General features: G+C 47.1%; 2 protein-coding genes and 3 non-coding genes across 9 annotated transcripts in view; all 5 read left to right on the top strand.

Annotated features, from left to right (window-relative positions):
* PRCD (photoreceptor disc component) overlaps positions 1-6,073 on the top strand; it is a 16,237-nt gene extending 10,164 nt beyond the window's left edge. For both annotated transcript variants that reach the window (XM_006145745.3, XM_006145744.3), the window contains exon 5: positions 5,997-6,073. The gene's annotated coding sequence lies outside the window, so the exon portion shown is untranslated. The remainder of the gene's footprint in view (positions 1-5,996) is intronic.
* A 4,199-nt stretch (positions 6,074-10,272) lies between these two features.
* Positions 10,273-25,832, top strand: LOC102502765 (histone-lysine N-methyltransferase SETMAR-like). 4 transcript variants are annotated; one of them, XM_014586757.2, is made up of 7 exons: positions 10,279-10,370; positions 13,226-13,290; positions 17,445-17,493; positions 20,027-20,109; positions 20,590-20,689; positions 22,650-22,752; positions 24,184-25,832. In XM_014586757.2, exon 7 carries the CDS (start codon positions 24,588-24,590, stop codon positions 25,614-25,616), a length of 1,029 nt encoding a protein of 342 aa, XP_014442243.1. In that variant the 5' UTR covers positions 10,279-10,370; positions 13,226-13,290; positions 17,445-17,493; positions 20,027-20,109; positions 20,590-20,689; positions 22,650-22,752; positions 24,184-24,587; the 3' UTR covers positions 25,617-25,832. The 4 variants fall into 4 exon arrangements, with proteins under 4 accessions (XP_006145803.1, XP_014442243.1, XP_006145801.1 ...); XM_006145739.3 differs by lacking the exon at positions 17,445-17,493; XM_006145741.3 differs by lacking the exons at positions 13,226-13,290; positions 17,445-17,493 and having other exon boundaries at positions 10,273-10,370.
* Positions 20,437-20,514, top strand: LOC114007346 (small nucleolar RNA R38). The gene has a single exon (XR_003548980.1). It is a non-coding gene; the product is annotated as a small nucleolar RNA R38 (small nucleolar RNA).
* On the top strand, positions 22,480-22,563 carry LOC114007347 (small nucleolar RNA R38). Its single transcript, XR_003548981.1, has one exon. It is a non-coding gene; the product is annotated as a small nucleolar RNA R38 (small nucleolar RNA).
* On the top strand, positions 22,956-23,026 carry LOC114007348 (small nucleolar RNA R38). Its single transcript, XR_003548982.1, has one exon. It is a non-coding gene; the product is annotated as a small nucleolar RNA R38 (small nucleolar RNA).
* Positions 25,833-26,136: the final 304 nt, after the last annotated feature.

Here is a 26,136-nt window from a genome sequence, read left to right as displayed (position 1 = left end):
GGGGGGGGGGGGGGGGGCCCCGCCGCTCCCCCCGATCAGCAGCGACTGGCCCAGCCAGTCTGGAGGTGCTGACAGACTCCGTGACGCATGCTTACTGAGTGCCGTGTGCCAGCCGCTGCGGGTACGCAAACAGATGAAGCAGTCTGCCACAAGCACTCGGAACTGGGCAAGATATGAGGAACAGACACTTGATGACAGGCTACACTCAGGATGGTGACCCAGGACTGCATCCGCTCCTGCCGGAGACAAGTGCCTGTCTGTGGCCTGGGGAGAGGAAGTGCCAGCAGACCACGAGGTCTCACTAGCATGAATGAAGCAGTGAGGTCAGAGGTCAAGCCTGTGCAGTATTCATGCGGATATATGCCAGTGGAATCCAGAAACACACACAACAGCAATTGTTCAGTGGAGAAAGGCCCTTTCAATAGGATACAAAAACCACAGAAGAAAAATCACTGCATTTGACTTTATCAGACTTATGTTGTATTAAATTTATGATTGAGCATGTGCATGCACACAGGAGAGTGAGAAGGAGAGGAAAAGGAGAGGTGGGCAGCCTCCGCAGGGTCTGGTCACGCTGTGCTCCCTGCCTTCAGCCTCCAGTTCAGTAGGTCTTGGGCTCTGGCCTGTGGGTGGCATGTTTCAGGCTGACCGGGCTGGGGATCGGAACCAAGGCCACCATGTGGGGTCCAGCTTCTCTTGAGCAGATTACCACCGCTGTGCCACGGAGCCAGCCTTCAGAATTACACGTTGGCTCTTGGAAAGACTGAAAGTAAATATTTGCCAAACAAATACATGGAAAAGAACTTGTATCCAGGATATATAAAAAACTTTTACAATTCAACATTAAGAAGACAGCCCAATAAAAAAAAAAGGGAGTTTTAACAGAAACCACACCTCCAAAAAATACCCATGACCTATGAACACATAGGCATCATAAAACATCAGGGACCCCAGATCAAAAGCACAATGAGGCGTTACGGGAAAGGTGAGAATCACAGACTGACCGGCCGTAAGCGGTAGGACGGTGGTGGAGAGTGACCCTGGAGCACAGTCCTGAGGGGAGGTCAAGTGTTACCAGCAGCGGGGAAACCAGTGTGCCAGCTTCTCAGAGTTATCCAAGAGGAATGAGAATGTGTATTCATAAAAAAAATTTACAAAAATGTTCATAGCAGCAGCTTTTTTTTTTTTTTTAATTGCCAGAGAGCACGCATGCGTGAAAAAGAGAGCGGGAAGGAGGGAGGAAGCACCTGCAATGGGGTGCGGTCACGTGCAGCCTCTCGCCCTCCGTTTCTCCACCGTGCTGGGATCTGGGGCACATGCGCACATGTGTTCCGTGTGTTTTTCGGGTTACTGGGGCTGGGATTTGAACTGCAGTTGGCTGTGTGGGATTCAGCCCCCTTAACCATCACGCTACAGGCTAGTCTCACAGTGGCTGTTTTTTATTTATTTATTTTTTTGAGAGGTTTTTGCTATAGGGCATGTGCTCTTACCGAAGAGACAGAGATAGAAAGTGAGAAATCACCCCCCCAGGGGGGATGGCCACGTCACAATCCCTTCTCCTCCATTCTCCTCTCGGAATCTTGGGCACACATGCACATGCGTTCAACGTGAGTTTAAGTCACTGGGTCTGAGACTCGAACCACAGTGGACTATGTGGGAGTTCAGCTGTTTTAATAATAGTAACTCCTGGGAACCAGCAGTTAGCGTAATGGCTATGTTGCTGGACTCCCACGTAGTCGACCGCGGTTTGCGTCCCAGACTCGGTGGCTTAAAACTCACGCCGGGCGCGTGTGCGTGCGTGCCCAAGATCCCGAGAGGAGAATGGAGGAGAAGGGATTGCGGCATGACCATCCCCCCTGGGGGGTGATTTCTCACTTTCTGTCTCTATGTCTCTCTCTGTCTGGCAAGCGCACGCGTCCTACAGTGAAAACATCTCAAAAAAAAATTAAAAATAATAGTAGCTCCAAACTGGAAATAACCCAAATGTCCAGCTACATGTGAATTGATAAAAAATAGGTGGGACCAGTAGTTGGCGTAATGTCTATGTCGCTGGACTCCCATGTAAACGGTGGTTTGAGTCCTGGGCCCAGTGGCTTAAACTCACACCAGGCACGTGTGCATGTGTGCCCAAGATCCCGAGAGGAGAATGGAGGAGAAGGGATTGCGGTGTGGCCATCCCCCCTAGGGGGTGATTTCTTGCTTTCTGTCTCCCTGTCTCTGTCTTTCTGGCTAGCACACGTGCCCTATAGCAAAAACCTCTAAAAAAAAAAAAATAAGTAAAATAAAGCAGGTGTACGAATACGATGGAATAATACTCTATCGTTAAAGGAACTGAACTAGTGATGTGTGCAACAACAAGGGTAAATTGAGAGAAGCCGGACACAAAGGACTACCTACTAGATGATTATGTTCATATGGAACTCCACAACAAGCAAACTCAATCGTCAGTGACAGAAAGCAGATCGGAGCTTCACTGGGGCCCAGTTAGATGCGGAACTGACTCTAAAAGGGTATGAAGGTGTTCTTTGGGGTGACAGAACGTTCTAAATCTTTTTTTTTAATTACTTATTTGATTTGATTTATTCATTCATTTCTTTTTTAATTTGACCAGAGAGAGACAGAGGGTGAGAGTGAGAGAGAGGGGAAGTGGGAAGGCAAGCCACCAGACTCAGGACTCAAACCCTGGTTGGCCATGTGGGAGTGTCCAGCACCTTAACCACCACGCCACCTGCTGGTCCCAGAACGTTCTAAATCTTGATTGGGAGTTTGGTTACGTGGGTGTACACACTTATGGAGCGACCAGACTGTGCAATGAAACGGATGTATTTTACTATATGTAAGTTATACCTCAATAAAAGGAGTTCAAAATAAGACACGAATGAAGAACTGATCCTTGTCTTGCTCCTGGTGGAGCAGAAAAGCCAGACGTGACAAGTTATAAAACTTGGGCTGCATGTTGAAAGAAGTACGTCTGAACAACAAGCCCTTCACTGCGGAGTGCCTGCCAGGCGCCACGCTGAGCACTTCGGGTGCCCAGGCCTACGACAGCCCAGCAATATTTCGACGGGCCTCCTCCTCCTTGTTTTCCAGAGAAGAAATGGAGCCGGAAAGAGACATGAGGTCATCTGCTCAAGGTTACTTAGCTGGACTCCGCAGAGCTGGGACTTTCCTCCGGGTCAGCCTGAGTGCAGAACACTGCAGAACACGTGCTAAGTCACCTGCCCTAAGAAAGGTGCCACAAGGTTGCAGCTGGGGATTGCTGCCGCCTCCCCCCAAGGCTTCACAGAGGAGGCATTGCAGTGTGAGCTGGAATTTGGGAGCTGGAATTTGGTAAACAGAGAAGAGGATAAAGGGAAGGGAGCTTCAAAGCAAAGGGAAGAAACACCACCACAAGGAGGGTTGCACAAGAGTTGTAAGAAGGCAGGGGTTTCTGGGAGTGGAGAAATAAGTGCAGGAAACAGAAGAGCTCCATGGAATCTGACATGAGGTGGGAACAGATAGCATGATGGCCGCACGTGGTTCAAGTACCAGACCTGGCTTGCTTTCTCACTTTCCCTCTTTCTCTCTCTCTGGTCAAATTAAAATAAATAAATAAATAAATAAATAAAATAAAAAATTCTAAAAAAAGAAAACTTACAAAAAAGTGTAAATAGAGAGGGCAAGTGAGAAATGATCCCCTAGGGGGGATGGCCACACTGTGGCCTTTTCCTCCATTCTCCTCTCAAGATTTTGGGCATGTATACATACACACACGCTCAGAGCGATTTTTCAAGCCTGACTTTTGAACCCTGGACAGCCATGTGGGAGTCCAAGACCTTAACCATCATGCCACCTACTAGCCCTCTACATATTTTACTTTTTGAATTTGTCCAAAGGTGTGTGCACTTGCCTGAGAGAGAAAGAAAGAAAGGGAAAGCACCCCCGCCCCCACGGGGCATGGTCACTCCACAGTAAATGAATTTGAAGAATATAGGGGACCAGCAGATGGCGTAATGGTTACGTTGCTGGACTCTCACATAGTCAACCACAGTTTGTGTCCTGGGCCTGGTGGCTTAAAACTCATGCTAGGTACGTGTGCATGCGTGCCCACAATCCTGAAAAGTGAATGGAGGAGAAGGGATTGCAGAGTGGCCACCCCCCCGGGAGGGGGTGATTACTCGCTTTCTGTCTCTCCAGCGAGAGTCCTATAGCAAAAATCTCACTCTGAAAACAAATAAGGGCCAGCAAGTGGTGTGGTGGTTAAGGCAGCTGGATCCCACACGGCCAACTGAATGGTTCAAGTCTCTTGACTTGGTGGCCTAAAAACACGCCAGGTGTGTGTGCGTACATGCCCAAGGTCCTGAGAGGAAAATGGAGGAAGAGGGATTGTGGTGGATCCATCCCTGCTGGGGGAGGGGAGGTGCTTTCTCTGCGTCTTTGTCTCCCGCAAACACACATACCCTATAACCAAAAGAAAAAAAAGGCTGGATGGCGGCATGGTAGTTAAGGCAGCTGGATCTTACAAGGTCAACTACATGGTTCAAGTCCTGGACCTGGCGGCTTGAGAAACATGCCAGGCATGTGTGTGTGTGCATGCCTGAAATCCCAAAAGGAGAGATGAATTGAGAAAGGCTTGCAGCATGACCATCCCCCATAGGGACTTTCTCTTTCTTTGTTTCTCCAGCAAGCACACAAACCCTCTGGCAAATTTATAAAATAAAACAATAAAAAACTAATGAAAATCATTAGAGTTGGGCTGGGTGGTGCTACGGTGGAACATGATGGTCTGCATCACATGACAGAGTTCTGGGTTCGTGTCCAGATACCCTCCTGAGTATACTGGACATGCATGTGCTCATGATCTGGGGCTGGCTGGGGCTGGGGTAGGTTGTGATATTAAGACTCTGCTGGGAGTGCTGCTTCTGTGTGTGGGTGTGTCTTGCTCTGTTTCTGTCACTCATGGAAGAAGTAAATAAAATTAAACTTAAAAAAGTCACTGGAGTTAAGCCAAAATGTTCCATTGTCATAGTGTAATCTTTTAGGGACCACGGCATGGTGGTTGCAACCACCCGTGTTTAGGCTGGACTGTCTGAGTTCAGATCTCAATGCCACCCTTATGGGTTTAACCTTTCTTCACTTTAGCGTCCCAGTGACAAAATGAGGATAATGACAGGGCTGTTGTGAGAATTAAACAAAATCGCGTATCAGATGTGCTCAGAACAGGGCCCCACGTGGAGTAAACGCCTGTCATAGCTGTTATTATCCCGGAAAGGGGACTTACACGTGTCAGTTCATTTCCTGTATTTTGCTGTGATTCCCTTCTTCAAGGAATTAATTATGCTAGGAAAACAAGATGTGGAAATGGATTGATAGGTCATTTAGGATGATTTTGACCCTAATAGAACACTCTACTTAAAAGGACTTAAACAGGAAATTTCTTTTTTAAAAAATCTCACTTTCTGAGGACCAGCAGATGGCATAAGGGTTATGTTGCTGGACTCCCATGTAATCAACTGCAGTTCAAGTCCTGGACCTGGACGCTTAAAACTCAAACTGGGCACGTATGCATGTGTGCCCAGAATCCCAAGAGGAGAATGGAGAAGGGATTGAGGGGTTGCCATTCCCCCTGGGGGGTGATTTCCTACTTTCTGTTTCTGTCTCTCTGGCAAGCACATGCACCCTATAGCAAAAAACTCACTTTCTGTATTTCACTGAAATAAGATGCCGTTGCTGGAAAGACATAGCCCTTCCCGAGAAATATTAAAATGTAAAAATGTAGCTCTGAGTCAAGGCAAGGGCTGAGGGCAGAGGGTCTCAGGGCTGGCTATTTGGCATCTGGCAGTTTGATGCATCATCGAGGACTCGTGTTCTTTCCACTCTGCTTGGGCTCTTGCTCTGAAGGAAGCCTCATGGGTGCAAGGTAGCCATAGTCCCAACCATCACACCTTCACAGTGTCCCAAAGAGAGAAGAGGCTGTTTTTTAATTAATTAGTGTATTTATTATTTTTTTTAAAAAGGCAAGAAAATGTTCCTAAGCTTGGTCAGAACTTATCAAGACCTTCGGCCAGGCCTCAGTTTCCCTCTGGGTCCCTGCCTCTGGCAAAGGTAATAACCGTATCATGTTTGGCGTAGTCTGATTGAGATTTGCCTCTGGGTCTAGGAAGGGGCTGCCCATCCCGTCCCCTAGCTGAAGCAGAGGAAGGTGTCCAGGAAGAAGGTGGAAGAGCAGCTTCAAGACTGGCCACCAGCAGTGCCTGCCACACGGACGGACTTCCAGTGATACCGCGGTGCACTTGCTTCAAAGGAAAGCACCAGGAGCATGGCCGGGGCTGCCACCTATCCTCCTTCATGTTCTTGTCAATGCAAGCCTCCTTTTCAGGCTAAGACATTAACCTTGGCATTATTTCTTTAAAAAAAAAAACTATTTATTTATTTTTATTTGCTTATTCATTTATTTGTTTTAAGTTGACCAGAGAGAGAGGGAAAGTGAGAAAGCAAGCTGCCAGGGATGCAAACCATGTTCGGCCATGTGAGAGTCTGATACCTTAACCATCATGCCACCTGCTGACCCCAACTTTGCTATTCAAGAATATCAAGAAAGCACCTTCCAGAGAGATGGCCATGCCGCACTCCCCTCTCCATTTTTCTCTTGGGATTTTGGGCATATGGACACACATGCCCTGAGTGCTTTTCCTGCCATATCTGGGCCTCAAACTGCACAGCTGGTCATGTGGGATCCAAACGCCTTCATCACCACCACATCACAGGCTGGCCCTATTACCATGTCTTAAATCCTGTCAGTGACCACTCAAACACAAGAGCCAGCTGACTAGATCTTCCCTTTGCACTCGGGGTGAGGTCCTGACCAGCACTGGGCACTGAGCCGGCCTGTTCAGCCTGCGACCTACCTGTCACTTACCAGTGAGCGGCGACTGCATGCCAGTAACTGCGGATCTGTGCTAGCTGTGTATATCAGTGACATGATAAGCCGCGGTTTGTAAAACTCACAGGTACCAGCTCTCGGCAGCGACACGAGTGCACGCGCCATCACAGTAACACCAACGCTCCGGTCTCCTCAGCTGGGGTCCTCCCTGCCCGTTCGGGAGTTCTGATGATTCGTTCGTTCCCCGTTGTCTCTATGCAGCCTGTGCGCACGCCTGGCAAGTGCTCAGCCTCTGTTCCGCTCCAGCCTCTTGGCCACTGCCCTGCTGCCCGTGGCGCCCCCATCCACCCTGAGCCTGCTGCTGCTCCCCGGGCACAGCTGTGCTCTGCAGGGGAAGCTGTGCTGTCGTGTGAAAGCCCCATCGTGGCCATGGCAGAGTGAGGAACCGCACTCACTGTACATTAGGTGGCAACTCGTCTGGGACCAAGCCCAGAGCCTCACAGTCCTTCACAAACCAGCTCCTGCAGCCTCTTGTTGTCACTCTTACTGCCATGCAGTGGGTCTTACTGCCATGCAGGGGCTCAGTACAGTGCAGCCAGCGACTCTCATTCCTCTCCTTTCAATCTCTTTTCTGATTTTGTCCCCTACCAGCTCTGCAAACACCTTCCCCCCCAAACAAAAGCCCTCATATATAAGATCAATACATTCACGGTGCAGTCAACTTAGTGGTAAAAGTATGCAGTCCACTCCTGGATACTAGCTGTGTGGATTTCAGCAAGTTACGTAACCTCACAATGCTTATTTCCTCGCCTATAAGATGGGGACAGTGCTGGCACTTAATGGTACTTCACAGCACGGTTATGACAATTAAATGAGCTCACATACATAGAGTACTGGATGTAGTGAATGACACCTAATGCATGCTATGAAGCATTAGCTATCATTATTATTTTGCTTGCAGCAAGTCACTTACCCACTTGTTTCTTTCTTTCTTTTCCTTTGGAGAGGTTTTTACTACAGGGCGTGTGCGCTTGACAGAAAGACAGAGCGACAGAGAGAGACAGAGAGACAGAAAGTGAGAAATCAGCCCCCAGGGGGAAATGGCCACGCAGCAATCCCTTCTCCTCCATTCTCCTCTCAGGTGCCCAGTGTGAGTTTAAGCCACCGGGTCTGGGACTCGAACCACGGTCGACTACATGGGAGTCCAGTGACATAGCCATTACGCTAAGTGCTGGTCCCCACTTACTCACTAGTTTCACAAGCAGCTTTTGGGAAATTTCACACTTAGAATTTGAAACTGATCAGGGCTGGGACCTCAGTTTCCCCTTCCACTGAAGAAAACAACGGAAATTCCCCAAACTCAGAGTTAGTATGGGCTGAGCCAAAAGCGAAATGTTTGGAATGCAAGGTGCACGCAAATTTTAATAGACCAAAGTAAGGCTTAAGACTCTAGACTGTGGTTGTGCCCACCTCTTGTCTCCAGTAACCGTTTGATGTTTTACAGGATGTGAAACCCACAAGATTCAAAATCTATCACCTAAGACCCCACCAATCAAGAAAGTCCAAGAGATGATCACGTCCTCTTGAACCAATCACTGAGCTGCTCCATGTGCCTGGAACCCCTGACCCTTAACTTTGTCCTTAAAAATGTATGCTTGGAACTGCTAGGGGGAAACTTGGCCTTTTCAGCAATGGCTGTTATCCTTGCTTTGCACAAGGCAATAAAACCGTATTTTCCTTCCTCACACCTGTCTACAATTTGGTTTGTGATGCATGGGTGGAGTGAACTTGGTTTGAGTTCAGTAACAAATTTCCTCTACAAGTCTCAAATGAAAAACTTAATTTGCAGGGCCAGCAGGTGGCAGTGGTTAAGGCACTGGACTCCCACATGGCCAAGCACAGTTCAAGTTCTGGGCCTGGTGGTTTGCTTTCTCTCATTTCTCTCTGTCTCTGTCTCTCTCTGGTGAGCACTAGTGCCCTACATCAAATTAAATAACAAATAAAAATAAATAAATCATTATTTAAAAATATAAAACTTAGTTTGCTGGAAAGAATATCTTCTTCCTTTCACTATCAAAACAAAGCAATTTGTCTTCAAGGATAAGAAAGAGAAGCCCAAACTTAACTGATGAATGAATGAGCGATTGTCTGCAGAATACCTATTGTGAGCAGGGGCAGCTGAACACCAAACTGGTGAGAAACATGAAAACAATTACATTTATACCTTAAAATTGTATGAGCCAGCAGATGGCATAGAGGTTATATGGCTGGACTGCCACATGGCTGACCGCGGTTGGAGTCCCACACGTGGTGGCTTCAAAACATGCCAAGTGCCCATGCAAGCATGCCCAAGATCCCATGAGGAGAAGGGATTGTGGTGTGGCCGTTGCCTGGGGGGGACGTGACTTTCCCTCTCACTGTTTCTGTCTCTCTCTATAGCAAGACATGCACCCAGGGGTGGCGGTGGGGGGATAGCCACACTGCAATGCTGGTTCCTCCATTCTCCTTTTGGGATTTTGGGCATGCACATACATGCAGCAGGCATGTTTTCCAAGTCTCCAGGTCTGGGATTTGAACAGCATAGTCAGCCATGTGGGATTCAGCCTCCTCGACCACCGCTACTCGGCTGGCCCTGTCCATGGAAATGTAAACTAATTTCCGAATAGGTGTATATTGTGGTCCTAAGTCCAGTTGTTTTGTCATACTGTCATTTCAAAAGTGAGGCCAGGGTGATTGCCTGAAAAATCAGAGGAGCAATGGGTGGTATATTAGTCTCATTTTTCATAACCCACTCAGTACTGTGTTTTGTTTCCTGCCTTCTCAGAGTTAAAGCCACACGTTGGCGGCGAGGTCCTGTCCGGAACTACCCCTGGGCAGATACCCGGCCCACGCGGGGCCACCTGCCCGGCGCTCTCGGGCGCCCCCTGCCGCCCGCACCTGTGTATCGCCGCTCTCACCCCAGCCTTAACGATTCCCTCGGAGCCTCCTTACCCGTTACTTACCCCATGAACCGCCTCGGTCGACCCCTTCCCGCCCCAAGTACAACCTACAGAGCAATTAAATATAAAATTCGGCCGGGCCTCAGTTTCCTTATCGGTCCCTCCCTCCTCGAACTTTCTGCGCCTCCTGTCCCGGCCAGGGACCATCTGTGCACTCAGGGGCGCAATGGCTCTGTGACTGAAGTGACCCTCCGCCTCCGTTTTCTCACTGTCCTGGTTCTTCACACACCAGGTTTCCCGCCCCAACCTCTACTGCCCCTGGTGGCGGCCACCACCTTATCCTTGACTCCTGAGCCGGGCTGAGGATGAGGCCGCCCCTGAGCGACGGCTGTTCAGAACTACATTTCCCATCAGCCCTTTCTCAACATCGCGAGAGTCCTGCGAGACTGCCGAGACGACATGCGTGCCGGCGCACTCTCGCGTTCTTTTCGGAGTGGACCGCGTGACTGGGTGTCGTGGCCGCTCGCGCCTGTACCCAACTGGCGAGCAGCCTCGGGCCTTTGGTGATGGTAAGGCAGCGAGGGTGGGGAAACGGGGCTTTCTGTGACACGGCGCCCCGACTCATGTGTCTTCCCTTTCCCCAGAGGCGAAGTAGTTGGCCAGGGGCGCAGGCGTGATGGGGCCCAGCGCCGGCAGCGACACCCGGGTTCTTTGCCCTTCCGCAGGAAGAATTAGAGCCGGGGACACAGAGTGGGTGTAGCAAATCGGAGTGTTTACTAAAGGAGAGGGAAGGGAAAACAGCTCCCCAAAGAGAGGAGGGGCCCCTGAAAATGGGTCGCGTGGAAGAACTGCGGGGAAGGGCATTTTATTTTGTCCAGCCTGTGCTAGGTGGGGCTTGCACGTGCGTCCTCCTGGCGGCGGGGCGGCGGTGGGGGTGCACGTGCTGGGTGGGTCTAGGTATTCTGATTCTGGTCGGGGGCTAGGGTCAGGAGCGTCTTTGTTTAGAAGCTTTGGGCCGGGAAGCCATTATCTTCCTCCCAGAATGTGGAAGGGCCTGGAAAAAGCCTTTGTTTTAGGTCTAGGTCATGCTGCTGAGGCCTGTCACTGAGCCACCACAGCTGATGTCTCTTCCGAGCACCAGCCGAGCTGCTGTCTCCATCCACGCCATGTGATTCCATTTCGTGCATAGACCCTAACTGTATTTTTAGGGTTCTTGCCTCCTACCTCATTCCCCCCTCTGCAGAGGAATCCCTAACAGCTGCTGGGGGCGTAAGGGTGGAGGATCATTCTGATTTCCAGCTGAAAGGGGCGATGATTGGGGTGCAGGCAGCAGTTAAGGGTCCTCTACCAGAGTTCTGTGTAAAGGCCTGTGCTAGGGGTCCTGATGGGTGTTCACTGGAGACTATCGCAACCGCCAGTTGTAGCTCGATGGATTCTAGGTGAGAAGGGCAGTTCAGTACAGTATGATGTAGTAGGACAGGTTTAGCTGTTCCTGTTGCATACAGCATGTGAAGATGACCAGAATTGTGAGCTGCGGCATCACATCAGTACAGTTCGCTTTAGAACATTTATCAACAAAACCTTACACAACATGCTTTTTTTAGTTTTGTCCCTTTTTCTTTTTGTTTGAAGAGGTTTTTCTATAGGGCACATGTGCTCGCCAGAAAGAGAGACAGACAGAAAGCGAGAAATCACCCCCCGGGGGGATGACCACGCCACAATCCCTTCTCCTCCATTCTCCTCTCGGGATCTTGGGCACACACACGCGCCCAGCGTTAGTTTTAAGCCACTGGGTCCCGGCTGCGAACCGTGGTCGACTACATTGGAGTCCAGCGACATAGCCATTACACTCACCGCTGGTCCCTTGTCCCTTTGCTTTACCTTTGCCATTTTTCCTGAAGACAAAAAACTTTCCCGTGCACAATTCCTTCTACATGAAAGTCTTTGCTTTTAACCTTTTATACCAGAGGTATACTTTACAAATGTAACTTTTTTTTTTTTTTTTTTGACATTTTTGCTATAGGGTGCCTGTACTCGCTGGAGAGGCAGAGACAGAAAGCTAGAAATCACTCCCTAGGGGGTGGCGGCCCTACAGTCCCCTATTCTCCATTCTTTTGGGAATTGGGGCACACATGCACACCCACCCGGCACAAGTTTCAAGCCACCGGGACCAGGACTTGAACTACAGTCCGTCAGGTGGGAGCTCTGTGCCTCAAACAGTGCAGCTGTAACCTTTTACATCACCTTTTCCTGTTTACTGTTATTTTCCCTCGTTTCTTATGCATGTACTTTTAGAAACAACCATAACCTCTGATATAGACAAATTATTATTATTATTTTAGAATTATTTATTTAAATTTTTAATTTTTTAAATTTGACCAGAGAGAGATGGAAAGTAAGAAAGCAAGCTGCCAGGTCTGGGACTCAAACCATGGTCAGCTTTGTGGGAGTGTCCAGTGCTTTCACCACCACACCACCTATGGTCCCCTAGACATTTTTTTTAAAAAACCTTATTTTTTATCTGTCATATTAAGGGTCACATGAGGCTTGTCCAGTGAGATTTCCAGATGTGTGAGGGGAGTCACTGGGGCCCTAGGCCCGATAAATTCTCAACTTCAAAGGCTATTATGGGTTTAGAAGTCCTAGGCTCCTTTTAGAGCTTGCTGCCTTCCCGTCTCCAGTGACCACCTCCTCCATGCTGGGGACAAGGCCCCAGTGGAGGAACGTGAGGCCTTTCCAGCTCTTTTGAGACAAAGGCTGATCTAGGCTTTTTCTAGATCCTTCTCTTGGGGGAAGTTCCCAGCATTCAGGACTGCCACAAGTGACCCTTGGGTGCTTTTTGAGTTAAAGTTAAATCAAAGGTTAAAGTGATTTTCCAGATTGTCAGAGCAATTCTCTGAGTTATTTACGAATTTTCCTAGATCTGTTTTGATCTGTGAGAGATACTGCACTGAAGAGAACCTAAACTCCAATATGTCCTGGGTTTTCTTTCTTTTTTTCTGTTTAATCTGTAAGGAGCAGCTGAGTACTGTCAAAAGGGGGGATCCCTGTGTGCAGATTTTACAGAGCATCTGCCTTACTGACTGTACAAACGCTGCCATTGAGAATGCAATTGTAATTTAAACTTTCATTTTTATGGCTAAACCTCCTGAGGTGAGAAAGCAAGCCGCCAGGTCAGGCACTCAAACTTGTATTGGCGTGAGGCCTAGATCTGTCCCAGTCTCTGAGAATATAGCCAAGGGGAAGATGTTTAACTGAAGAAAAAACAGGAGTGCAGGAAAGCAGAAGGCAGCCAGGAGCTCCAGCCTTAACCCAGCCCACCCCATGCTTATACCCCTGCCCTGCCAGTCCCTGGTCAGGAGTTCCCCAACTCCTGTCTCATACCAAGGCCCACCCAAAGCTGGTTCTGGGATTCTCATTATAGGGCTCCCTGAATGTCTGTCCTATGTGGAGATGGCTGGACGGTCTGGATTGATCTTTTGCTGCTTGGTAAGCATGTGTGCCAAGTGGGAGATTGGAGGGTAGGTGGGTTGTAATGGGATTTTTCTAGAGGGAATCTCCAATGGGAGTGTCTTTTAAGAGGTCTTCCTAAGTGCCCATGTTTATCCCCCTCCCTCCCATCCTGGGGTGTCTGATACCTCCTGGAGGAGATAAGTACCTTGGACCTTGTATATAAAGTTACATAGATCCATATTGACCAGAATTTAAAATTTTTAGCAACCTTAACTTTTAGTGTATAGCAGCAGCTTATGTACATGTATAAACAGCAGTTTAACAAATTGTCCAGTGTATTAGGTTGTTGGAAAGTCATGACATATTTTTCTGTTTTTCTAAGCAAAAATGCGTCATGGCTCTCAAAAACCCAATAGAGCAGAGCAGTCTTTTTTTTTTTGGAGAGGTTTTTGCTACAGGGTATGTGCGCTTTGCCAGAGAGAGACAGAGACAGAAAGCGAGATATGACCCCCCCTCGGGGGGATGGCCATGCCACAATCCCTTCTCCTCCATTCTCCTCTCAGGATCTTGGGCACTCACACACACCTGCCCTGCGTGAGTTTAAGCCACTGGGAGTTCAGTGACATAGCCATTAACGCTAACTGCTGGTCCCAGAGCGGAGCAATCTTAATAGACCAACTCAAATGATAATAGTAATAATCAAAGCATGTTAACTTAATGATGAGAGCTATAAGGAGGAAGAATCAGGTAGCCATGCTGTCTGAGTTCATGCTTAATGTTGGATTCTCATCCTTTTATACCAATTTTACCTTTTTAGTTCAAGTGCAAAACATTGCTTATTAAATAGGTTGTCACAGGTAATTTGACTTAAATCATGGAATTCATTCCAATTACAGATCTTAACAGATTGCATTTGATCTTACACAGTGTGCTGGGAGGTAATACATAGCTTAACGATTTTGATATTGGCTGACTTGGCAATATAATTTTGTCAAAACATTTCCATGCTTTTGGTTAATTCTAGTTCTGCCTAATGGTTGGCTTAGCAGTTCAGAAAACCAATCTTCCAATAGGCAACATTCTCAACCCAGTTTAATGATTAGATTATCAGAAACCCGTACTTGTAAGAGTACTTCCTCTTTCTGTTTTCTTCCTGAATTTTCTTTCTTTTTTTTTTTTTTAAGAATTATTTTATTTAACTTTTTATTTTAATTTGACCAGAGAGGGACAGAGAGAAAGTCAGAAAGCAAGCTGCCATGAGCAGGACTTAAACTGTAGTTGGTCGGCCATGTGGGAGTCCAGTGCCCTTAACCACCATGCCACCTGCTGGCCCCCTGAATTTTTTTTTCCTTTTCTTTTTTTGGAGATGTTTTTGCTATAGGGCACATGTGCTCGCCAGAAAGGCAGAAAGAAAGAAATCATCCCCTCCACCAGAGGGGATGGCCACACCTCAGTCCATTCTCCTCCATTCTCCTCTCAGGGTCTTGGGCATGCACACACACGCGCCTGGCATGAGTTAAGTCACTGGGTCCAGGACTCGCACCATGGTTGACTACGTGGAAGTCCAGCAACATAGCCATTTCGCCAACTGCTGGTTCCATCCCCCTAAATTTTTCTTAAAAGACATGTTAGGATTATAGCCATTTTCAAAAAGCTTTTAGAAAAGCACCTAATAAAGTGATTAACCATGGACAATAAGACTTAAGTCAGTTAAAGATCTGACAAGCACTCAAAACTGACAAGTTTGGATATATCTGACACATACCAGTTTAACATAATAACCTACAACGTGTATGGTAAGTATCACACTATAGATTCCTAGGACGTCTCAAGTTATTTTGGAACACAATACCTATATAAGTGTCAATATACATAGATTCATCCGTGTAACTCAAAAGTAATGGAAAGGTTAAAATTACTCAATGTGTCAGTATTCCCCTTATCATTCAACACATTCAAATGAGCCTAATTAGTTTTAGCATCTTCCTTTTGGAGAGATGTGTCAAGAGCCCTCTAAATATCTAAAAGTTATTTTTGAGATCAAAGAATTTAGAACTTGATTTTGGGGAAACCTTGTCAAAGATAGTGAAAAGCTTAAATACTTAACTGTCAGAAAGTGAAAGTTAAATGTTCCCCGTGCACTTTAGGGATGAAAAAGGGTTAACTCGGTGTCTGTTGACACGAAAACTAAAGCCAGAAGAAAGGTAGTCATGAATGCATTTCCCTGTTCCAAATCTACCATGTGTGGGGTTGGCAGGTGGGTGGTTAAGGGTGCTAGACTCCCTCATGGCCGACTGCTATGTGAGTCCTGGACCTGAACTTTGTCTCTTTTTCTCTCTCTAGCTCTGTCTTCTCTAGTCAAAATAAGTAAATAAATAAAGTTAAATAATTCTTTTAAAAAAATCTGCCATGTCAAAAAAAACACATAACATGTAAATACCAGCTGTTTCATTAAACCAACCGTATTAAGATAAACATGATGTTTGATAAGTAAAACCTTGGACAACGTATATATTGGGAATTATGAAGCTCTTCACTTAAACTTTTTCTTTACCATATTTGAAGCTGGCATATGTATTTAAGTCACATAAACTTGAAAAGCATTTAAGTTAGTTTATATGAGCACTACTTTTTTTTCTTTATTTTTTAAATTTGACCAGACAGGGAGAAGGAAAAGGGAGAGAGCAAGCTCCCTGGTCCCAGACTTGAACCATGGTCAGCCATGTGGGAATCTGGCACCTTAACCACCATGCCACCTGCTGGCCCCTGTGAGCCTACTTTTTATAAACATTTAATAGAATTCCTTAAGGCCTTTTATAATAGACACAACATAAAGTACATAACATATCCATACACACACGCAAATAAAAGCTCATACTTTTTTTTTCTTTTCAAGGATTATTTAATTCCATTTATATATATATATATTAATTTGACCAGAGTGTGGGGGGAGCGAGAGCAAGCTGCCAGTTCTAGGACTTGCCCCGTGGTTGGCCATGTGAGAATCCACACCTTTAATAACCACACCCCAAGATCTCATATTCTTCTAAATAGTTATTTATACATTTTTCTTTTGCCTCTTTTTTTAAAAGATGATTTTCCCATAAGACGTGTGTACTTGCTAGAGAAACAGAGAAAGAAAGAAATCATCTCTCCGGTGGCCGCGCCATAATCTCTTCTCCCAGGATCTTGGGCATGCATGTACAGGTGGCTTGAATGAGTTTCAAGCCATCAGGTCCTGGACTCAAACTGCTATTGGCCATGTAGGAATCCAGTAACATAACTACCATGCCATCTGCTGGCCCCCTCTTCTCCCTCTTTTTAAGAAGCTTCAGAGGTTAGCCCTTAGAGGTTTATCTGAGGCTCCGCTAGAAAGCAAATGGAGTTTTTAAACAAACCTGACTACCCTTAGCAAGCAGAGGGGATCCTGTAGCGCTGAAAATGTCTCATATCTTTAAATCTGTAGATTGCCGGTCTTGTGTTGCTTTTGCTGTTGCATCTGCTCAAAATCCACAGAAACATGGTGGAAACCAGCTATATATTTATGAGGACTGTTAAAGAATCTCCCCAGGCAGTTTTAAGAGCAAATGTGACATAGAGCAAGACTAGGTGAGGCAGTCCAAGGAGCCTGGTAGGCCCGGAGCCAGCAGAGAAGCATGGAAGTCAGTACATTTGGAATTTTATTATTTCCAGTCATTTATAAGGAAATTAACTGCCGAATAGTATTACCTGCCAGTTTGTATTGAGGCCAAGCCTGGTGCAGGAGAGGAAGCCCTTTCTCTTTAGAGACCGAGGATCAGAGGAGTCCCAGCATGCCAGGATACATTGCAAAGGGATGCTGGCAGCTGATTGGAGGTTTCCCATCCAGAGACAAAAAAGAGGGCTTGGAAGACGTCTCCTCCAAGTACTTCTGGAAATCCTGGGAATGTGTCTTCCCCACCACAGGGCAGGAATGTGTCCCCGACTTGTGGACTGGGCATCTCTGAACTATTGCCCAGCATGTGATTCAAAACCCCAGGGGCTGCTGGCAGGCCTGTCCAGGCTTACCTGCACCAAGGCAGTTGTCTCCTGCTCACCTTTTGTCTTTTTCCTTGTGAAACAGCAAAGTAGCTAAGCTTAAAGCTCTGAGAGAGTGGGCCCTCCCCCGAATCTGGGACTCCACCTGAGATGGGCTCTTTCCATGTTCATAGGCAGCAGTGGTACGGAGTTTAAAGAGACCAGAAGAGAAAAGCCTTTAAGGTATGTTCAGGCGTAAACAAATGATGAGTCTCAAAGTGGAGTAAAGATCTGAGTAAAGCCTCAGTAAAGAGTATTTGGGTGTGGAGGCCATCTGAGAGGCAGTTTACAAGGGCAAGGAGGGGGCGCTTTTTGGAACACTTCATAAGTTCAGCCTTACAGGGGCCGGGCAGCATGACTTAAGGGGTAGAAAAGGTCTCCAAATAATAATGTAATTGCCTGTTTGTAATTTATCAAACCACCGAAAAATGCACTCTGCCCTAGGTCTTTAATATAAATGGGCTGCAGGGAGAGGGGAGAAGCCTTTCCATGACAGGATAGGGTCAGTAGGACAAGCAGCGAGGAATCATCTGCTTGCTTCCATGTGTTGTCATAAAGACGGAGGGTTGTTCCTTCACGTGAGAAAGGAATTTAAACGCTTTGCAGAGTCATGTTCATGTTCGTAGACGGACTTTGAAGTAGGGATGGGGAGCAGCAGCAAGGCTGAGGTGGAGACCTGGGTAGAGAAGGTGGGGGCACCAGGAGGATCTACCTGACATTCAGTGCATAGAGCTGGCTTGCCAAGGAGAGCACAGCAGGTTTGAATATAGGGGTCTCAACATATTTGTCTTTGTGTTTACAAAACTATTCTAACTGTGGGATGGTATAATTAATGCTTTTTCTGAAGGGCATTCTTCCCTGTCCTGAATGCTCGAGGACCTATACAGTTCCGGTGTTCGTGTGGTTGAAAGGGCATTGTAAACTGGGAGAAGGGGAGATGGAAACCTTTCTCTGCTGTCCCGTGCTCTGAACTGGGAGAAGAGGGTGAGGAAGAGCATCCTCCATCCCCATTCCCTAATTGGCCAGTGGGACAGTTGGGCCTTTCCATTACGCTTGTCAGGAGCGCATGGGTGACCTACATCGCCCGAATCAGCTCTCAGTCCTGTCTGGACGCCCACATCCACCTCAGTACCCCACACCACAATCCCTGGGGAAAAGAGGAAGAACCAAAGAAAGCAGCCGAGGGAAGCCCGTGTGTAAATGCTTGTTCCCAGCTGTCTTTCAACCCTATTACGCGTGAGCCCATGAGCCAACAGCAGTGCCAGCTGCCCGAGGGCTGCTGAGGGGCTGTTGGGGTTCTCCTGTAATATATTGGTTAGATGTTCCCATCCCTTGTCCCATCTATTCTAAGGGGAATTTGAAGGTCAGGTTCCACCCATTTATTTTGGCTATCTGAAGAGGGGAGAAAATAAAGGGAAAGGAAGGACTACAGAATTCCTTCAGATTTCAGTGTGTCTCCTATTTCTAAGAAACTAAAGTTTGATCTGTGGAAGTTCTTAACCAGTGAAAGGACTGTAAGTGGAATTGAAAAACCTGTGGTTAAAGGCTGTCGTTTTTTTTTTTTTTTTTGAGAGGTTTTTGCTATAGGCCACATGCACTAGCCAAAAAGTGAGAAATCACCCCCCAAGGGGGATGGCCACGCTGCTTTCTCTTCTCCATTCTCCTTTCGGGATCTTGGGCACGCACGCACACGCACTTAGCGTGAGTTTAAACCACTGGGTCCGGGACTCGAACTGCAGTTGATTACGTGGGAGTCCAGCAATGTAGCCATTAAGCCACCTTCTAGTCCCAGTGTTGTCTTTTTTTTTTGGAGAGGTTTTTGCTATAGGGCGCATGCGCTCGCCAGAGAGACAGAGACAGAAAGTGAGAAATCACCCCCCCTAGGGGGGATGGCCACACCACAGTCCCTTCTCTATTCTCCTCTTGGGATCTTGGGCACGCACACACACGTGCCTGGCATGATTTTAAGCCACCCGGTCCAGGACTCGTACTGTGGTCGGCTACATGGGAGTCCAGCAACATAGTCATTACACTAACTGCTGGTCCCCAGTGTTGTCATTTTTCTAAGAGCTCGGCTGAAACAAGACCAGGGAGGATCTCTAGGACACCAGGTTAAGTTTCATGTTTGGCCCAAGAGTTGTTGATAGTGACCATATTTGACATCAAACTCATAATCAGATGTCTTTTATTTCTGATGGTCACATTTAACATTTTGCCACCAGCTCCGTGCTGAAGGAGGGGGTAGTCCTGATTATTCTACCCAAGTCTGATTTGCTCTTTCTGAGTCCTGGTTGGTCAGTATGAGGGAATGGAGGAGGGTTGTTCATTTCAGAGGGCTTACAGAAGGAGGAACTCCTCGTTTTGATTAGAAGAAGAAAGACTAGGCTTTAGGGCAAGAGAGACAGCCGTGTTGGGTGGTTGCAGAGAACTTTTAAGTCTTGGAGCCTCCTAGAGATGAGAGGAATAGAGGAAAAGTAAGAAATCATCCCCTAATCCTTTCTCCATTCTTCTGGGATTTGGGGCATTCACTCACTCGCCCAACATGACTTTCAAGCCAGGGGGTCCGGGACTCAAACCTCATCAGTCCAGTGTCTTAACCACCACACTGCCTGCTAACCTCCAGCCAGTTTTTATCCAGCTGCACAGGCAGTAGTAGACGGGTATTGTAGACTTTGGAGAGACACAGTTTTAATAAACCTTTTTTTCTTCCCTGAAGACCATTCTTGGGGGTCTGCAGAAATGGTGAGAGGAGGAGCTACAGACCGAAGCTCCAAAGTAAAGGATGGAGCCTTGAAATGAGTAAGAAAGGGTGTGGGCAAAGCGGGGGTGATGGTCAGAAATGAGGAAGCAGAGATGGCCTTGACGCATTCCACACATCTGCCTCCCACCTCGTTCTGAAGTTTATGAATACGTGTTGACACGGAAGTCCACATAGACCAACAACTCCCCAGAGTTGTAACTGCCAATTCTTTTCATGACAAAAACGAGAGCCTGTGTAGTGTGTGTAGGTGGGGCCACTGGGTGTCACTGTTTGAAACTCACCTGAATGCCTCTACAGGAGTGAAAGGGAGACCTGGAAAAGGGCTTTTAGTCTACTGGGGTTGGTTTGGGACTGTTTGTTACCAGGTGAGCCAAGGATGAGTTCAAGTTATCCCTGTCTGAAATTACCTCTTTTGTGAGGAGCTCTGACTTACTGAGGCTCATGTTTTAATATAAGTGTTAATAAATACATTAAGGTGCTTTCTCTTAGAATGAAGCTTGTTATCCTTATTTCTTTAGATTAGTGGAGTTGGCAGTGGACTTCGAAGAAAGTCATGTGAATCTCCATCATCCTAAGATGTAGAGTGTGAGGATCTTTACAGTGAGATGTCTGTGAATGGTAAGATTTCTAGCTCTTTCATAGAATTATAAAGTTAAGATCTCCTTTGTTGGTCTTTTAGATTTAGGGATATCAGGGTCTTCCAGGGTTGGGGTTTGTGAGGGTGGCTGGTGCTGTGAACTGAAAAATTCAGACTAAGAGTAAGTGGGAAAAAATGGTTTATTCACCTGCCAAGAGAGGAGAGGGGCAGATGCAGAGAGTTGTATCCACTGGCTATTGAATTTTACTGGCTTTTCAAGGGCAGTAAAATGGTTGGATATTAAGATAGCCCTGGGATAAAATTCCTTTTGGTCTTTTTCAACATCTGGGTTGTTATCTCTGTTTTATTCGACCACTTTGATATTTCCTGTATTTTGTTGGTGTTAGTTCTGGTGCCAGTTAATTAGGGCATTAAGGAACGTAGCAGTCTGTCTGAAGGCAAGAACTTAGAAAAATAAGGGTCAGCCATCTGCAGTAAGAAACAAGGAAGGGTTGCCAACTCAGGAGAAAGTGGAAGGGGTAAGAAGGAAATGCCCGAAGGACCTAGGTGGCACTGGGTGTGCCCTTTCAAGATTGCCCAGACAAAGGGAAGTAGTGTGGACTTCCTGACTTGGCTTATTTCTTTGAGAGAGAGATTTTTGCTTTAGGGTGCATGTGCTTGCTGGAGAGACAGAAAGCAAGAAATCCCCCGAGGAGTTGGCCACATGCCGCAATCCTTCCTCCATTCTCTCAGGATTTGGGGCACACATGTACACGCACCAGCATGAGTTTTAAGCCACCGGGTCTGGGACTTGAACCGTGATCGGCTACTTAGGAGTCCAGTGACATAACGATTATGCCATCTGCTAGTCCCAAGACCAGTGGTTCTTAATCAGGGTGGAGGGGGCATCTGGTGAATGTTGCTAACTATTCTGTAATGTACTGGCAAGCCCTCACTATCCCTGAGGAAGAAGTTTTTCACCCAGAATGTCAGTAGAACAGTGATGAAGAGAGCCCAGAAACTGAATGTTAGACTTTGCTAGAGATCTGAACTGTGGTTTCAACCTGTTACCAGATAACTGCAACAGAGCCTTGTTCCAAAAGAGAGTTTGTGATTTCTCGATGTCATGAAAAAGCAGCCACTTGTCAAAGTGTTAGACATTCCTGGGCTCCATTGTCAGCCGCAGTTGAGAACGGCTCTGGAGTGGGGCCCAGGAAACGTGTGGCCAGCCCAAGGACGAGCGGGGAGGGATAATTAGCTGATCTGCTGTGTAGGGATATTTAGATGATCTGATCTACTTTTAGCTCAAGGGTTTTATTACAGCAAGATTATAGTGCTGGCTATTTTTACATAGCTGTTTGGACTGTTCTCTAAAAGTCCATTATGAAAAACTGAAAGTTGAAAGCCATGTGCGTGCTGTGCAGGGTAGTTTTCACATGCAGGTGGGCAAGGAGAAAACCCCGTATGGTGATGTTTTCCCTGGCACCTACACTGTTTGTACAGCTGCCTTCAGTAGCTAGCTGAAGGGAAGTGATCTGTGCCGTCTCGGCCATCTTACTGACTTCTCAAAAGACACCAGGGTGTACGGCCCATACTCTGCCATCAGACACTATGCCGACACCAACCCTCTCGTTAGGGGCACAACGAGACTGGTGTGCCAGGTCTGGACGCTGTGGTCTAGACACCAGATAGAGTTTTTTGCTCTTGAGGGAAACTGTTTAAGTAAGCAAGATGGACCGAGAGTTCCCCGAAGGGAAGGAAGGCCACTTTGATAGGAAGTACAGTCTGCATTAGCTATGGCTGGTCCCGTGGCTTAGCAGACTAGTGGGAGCTGAGTCCATGATGATGTCAAGTTATCCCTGTCTGAAGGCAGAGAAAGGCCTTTCTGTGTGGAATGTTGATATCTGAAACTCAGTCTCCCAAAGTTAGCTTTGACTGCTTGAGAACCCAGTATATATCTTCATGATTGAATTTTCTCTTTTTCTGATTTCTCCTTGCCAGGTGCAGTCTCTCATCCTCAGATTCTGAGGCTCAAAAAGGATCCTGCAGTAGACACTGGTGGCTGCCCTGGACTTGGGCCCAGTGTAGAATGCCTCTCGTGCATGTAAGCAAGAGGATCTTCCAAACGGGATGGGTGGTGTGTGCTTTCTGCTTCACCTCCCCTGGCCTTATGGCTGCCTGTATCAGGTGTCAGGGAGACTTTCATAGTTTGTTTTCTTTACTGTGTCTGTAGTGCGTGTGGACCTACGACAGGGATTCTTGTCTGCAAGCTCTGTGCTTAGATCTTTTGTGTCCTTAGCAAGTCCTACAAGCCTATGATGGCTAGTTATCCCTGTCTGAAAATCAGCTGAGGGAAAACCATCTGTTCTGAGGCTTGAGGGCTTGGCACATGCTTTTAGAGGAACTCTGTGCTTTGTGTGGGATCACACTGAATGGACTCCACAGGGAATCTGTGTGCCCTGGGGAGACCCCCAGTCTAGCACATCCTGTCTGAAACGTGAGGAGCACAGGTGTGGTCGCCCAGTTAGTGCTCCAGTCGATTGGTTGAGGGCTCGGAGGCTGTATGAGGTGGTAGAAGTGGGCAAGTAGTAGGATTTCGTCTATGCTTTCACTGTGGAATAAAAGGATGCTTGTCACATATTTGAAGAAAACGGATGTGTTCTTTGAATCTGAGACGAGGATGCAGAACATAGGCCGGCAGCTGTGAGGATGCTAAAGACCTCTAACTTTTCCTCCGTACCCTTCCTGTTCAGTGTCTGGGCGTCAGGAAAAGATGGATGCCGTGGCACTGGTAGAGCTGTTGGCCTCCTGGCAGCACAAGGAAGCTGTCCCCAGTTTGGCTTAGATCCTGCCTGGATGGCATGGCCTGCATGACACTGTTCTTTGGGCAGCAGGGGCTGGCATGTGAGCGTTGAGGGGAGGTGCATGTCTGCCTTTGTCCCACTAACTGCCAGCTTGCTGTGGGCACAGATTGCCTTGCTTTTCCGTCGAAATTGAGGCGTGTGCAGGCTCATTCTATTTCAGGTCACACTTCTGCTCCGTCACCAAGGAAGCTGTATTTGGGGTGAGATTTAATGAGCCTGAAAACTGGCCCCAGCAGCTTACAGCCTGCAAGTTAAATAGTGGACAAGAGGCTAGCAAGTTGGGAGGCCTGCTTCCTTGGTCTGCTTCAGGAAGCCCAGAGATTTGACCTGGAAAAGCTTGTTTACGTCCAGAGGGCTGACCATAATACCCCTAGTGCTTCATGAGAGCCGCTCCTGGCCACTTGAAAGAAACTGCTACTTCCTAGAGCCTTGTCTCCTCAAAACAAGTCCCCCCGCTGCCATCCTGCACTGGGAGTGTCGATAGTGCCCCCCTGTGCTTCCCAGCCTCCACATGTGCCTGACGGAGAACCGAGAACTGAACCCCTGGGTGAGCCCTCCCAGACCCATCACCTTTCCCCTCATTAGCCGTTGTTGCCAGTTGTGATCTTGCTTTCGGTTTCTAGTCTCCTCAGTTGGCTACTGCCTCAGGTGACTCTCCTTTGGTTTTACAGGTGCCTCCCGGAGGTGCCACGGGATTGCAGCGCAGCCCAGCTGATTGCTGGTGCCCTCTCCAGAAGAATCCGCTAACTGTTCTTGGGCCTTCATCTTCACACATAGCCAGGGAGTTCAAGTGACTGAGGTTCTCCCAGGAATCCTCTGACAGTAAAATTAGAACTCCAGCTGTAGGTGAGCTAGGTGTATAGGCTTGAGTACTGGCAGGTCTGCACTGGTTCTGCGTTAAAAGTATTGGGTTGTCGGAAAAGTCATTTCTGCAACAGATGGCGCTAGGTCATTTTTAGAACTAGAATTATTTAGTTTAGCATCTAGCATCTATGTTATTGCTATAGCATATGACAGCCAAATTCTAAAAAGTTGGAGCAATTTGGTTGAGTTTTGGAGATTTTACGAGTTGAAGATGGAAGACCGAGCTCTGCATTTTCGCCATATTTTACTGTTTTACTTCCGTAAAGGGAAGAGTGCACATCAAGCCTGTGAAAAGTTGCGTAGAGTTTATGGTGACAATGCTCTACATGAACGGCAGTGCCAAGGATGGTTCACGAAGTTCCGGGCTGGTGATTTTGATCTCAACGATACTCCTCGGTCAGGGAGGCCCGCCAAGGTTGATGACGACAAAATAAAGGCATTGATTGAGTCAAACCCACGTTACACGACACGAGAGATTGCAGAGACATTGAACATCCATCATTCAAGTGTTCACGACCACCTGAAGAAGCTGGGATATGTAAAGAAGCTCGATATTTGGGTTCCTCATGAACTCAAAGAAGTTCATTTGACGGCACGCATAAACATCTGCGATATGCTCATTAAGCGTGAGGAAAATGATCCTTTTTTGAAGCGACTGATAATTGGTGATGAGAAGTGGATTGTTTACAACAGTGTAGTGCGCAAACGGTCTTGGTCCCAACGTGATGATTCACCTCAAACGACATCCGAAGTCGACATTCATAAGAGGAAGGTTATGCTGTCGGTGTGGTGGGATTTTAAAGGAGTTGTGTTTTTCGAGCTCCTACCAAGGAACCAAACAACCAATTCAACAGTGTACTGTCGGCAGTTGGACAGTTTGAATGAATCTATCTTCCAGAAACGTCCAGAGCTCGTTAATCGAAAAGGGGTTGTGTTCCATCATAACAATGCAAGACCATACACAAATTTGATTACCTGTCAAAAATTATTGGAGCTTGGATGGGATGTGCTGCCCCACCCACCATACTCCCCTGACCTTGCTCCGTCAGACTTCCACTTGTTTCGTTCTCTTCAAAACTCCTTGCGTGGTATAACGTTCAATTCAGAGGAGGCTGTAAATCAGTACCTTGTTCGGTTTTTCGCCGATAAGGACAGGTCTTTCTATGAGCAAGGAATTATGAAGCTCACTGAAAGATGGCAAAAGGTTATCGAACAAAACGGGCAATATATCACTGATTGATTTTTGTTCATCATCTAAATAAATGATCTTGGAAAAAAAAACAAAAAAATGACGTCATGACTTTTCCGACAGCCCACTAATTAACATGTATGTGCACTGTTGGAGGAGACTGAGTGGAATTGTTTAGCTTGGAAAACATTTCTTGTAGATTTCATTTGAAGTCAGTGTGTTTTGTGTCTAAAATTTGAAGCACAAATAAAGATTTTTAAAAAACAATTGTGGGGTACCAGCAGTTGGTGTAATGGCTATGTCGGTGGACTCCCATGTAGTCAACCAAGGTTCAAGTCCCGTACCTAGGACTTAACTTGGCTTAAACACACACTAGGTGCATGTGCGTGCATGCCCAAGATCCCAAGAGGAGAATGGAGAAGGGATTGCAGTGTGGCCATCCACTCTGAGGAATGATTTCTCACTCTCTGTGGCAAGCACACGCACCCTATAGCAAAAACCTGTCAAAAAAAAAATTGTCGGACTGGCAGGTGGTGTGGTGGTTAAGGTGGTAGACTCCCTCATGGCCACT

The sequence above is a fragment of the Tupaia chinensis genome, unplaced genomic scaffold (genome assembly GCF_000334495.1).
Source record: "Tupaia chinensis unplaced genomic scaffold, TupChi_1.0 Scaffold000159_1, whole genome shotgun sequence".
Classification (NCBI taxonomy): Eukaryota; Metazoa; Chordata; class Mammalia; order Scandentia; family Tupaiidae; genus Tupaia; species Tupaia belangeri.
The sequence above is the reverse complement of the archived record's forward strand: the minus strand, read 5'-3'. Positions and strand labels throughout refer to the sequence as shown.

What these genes read in the sequence shown, in the direction of transcription:
- LOC102502765 (XM_006145741.3), top strand. Translation starts at nt 24,588, where the DNA reads ATGGAAGACCGAGCTCTGCATTTTCGCCATATTTTACTGTTTTACTTC.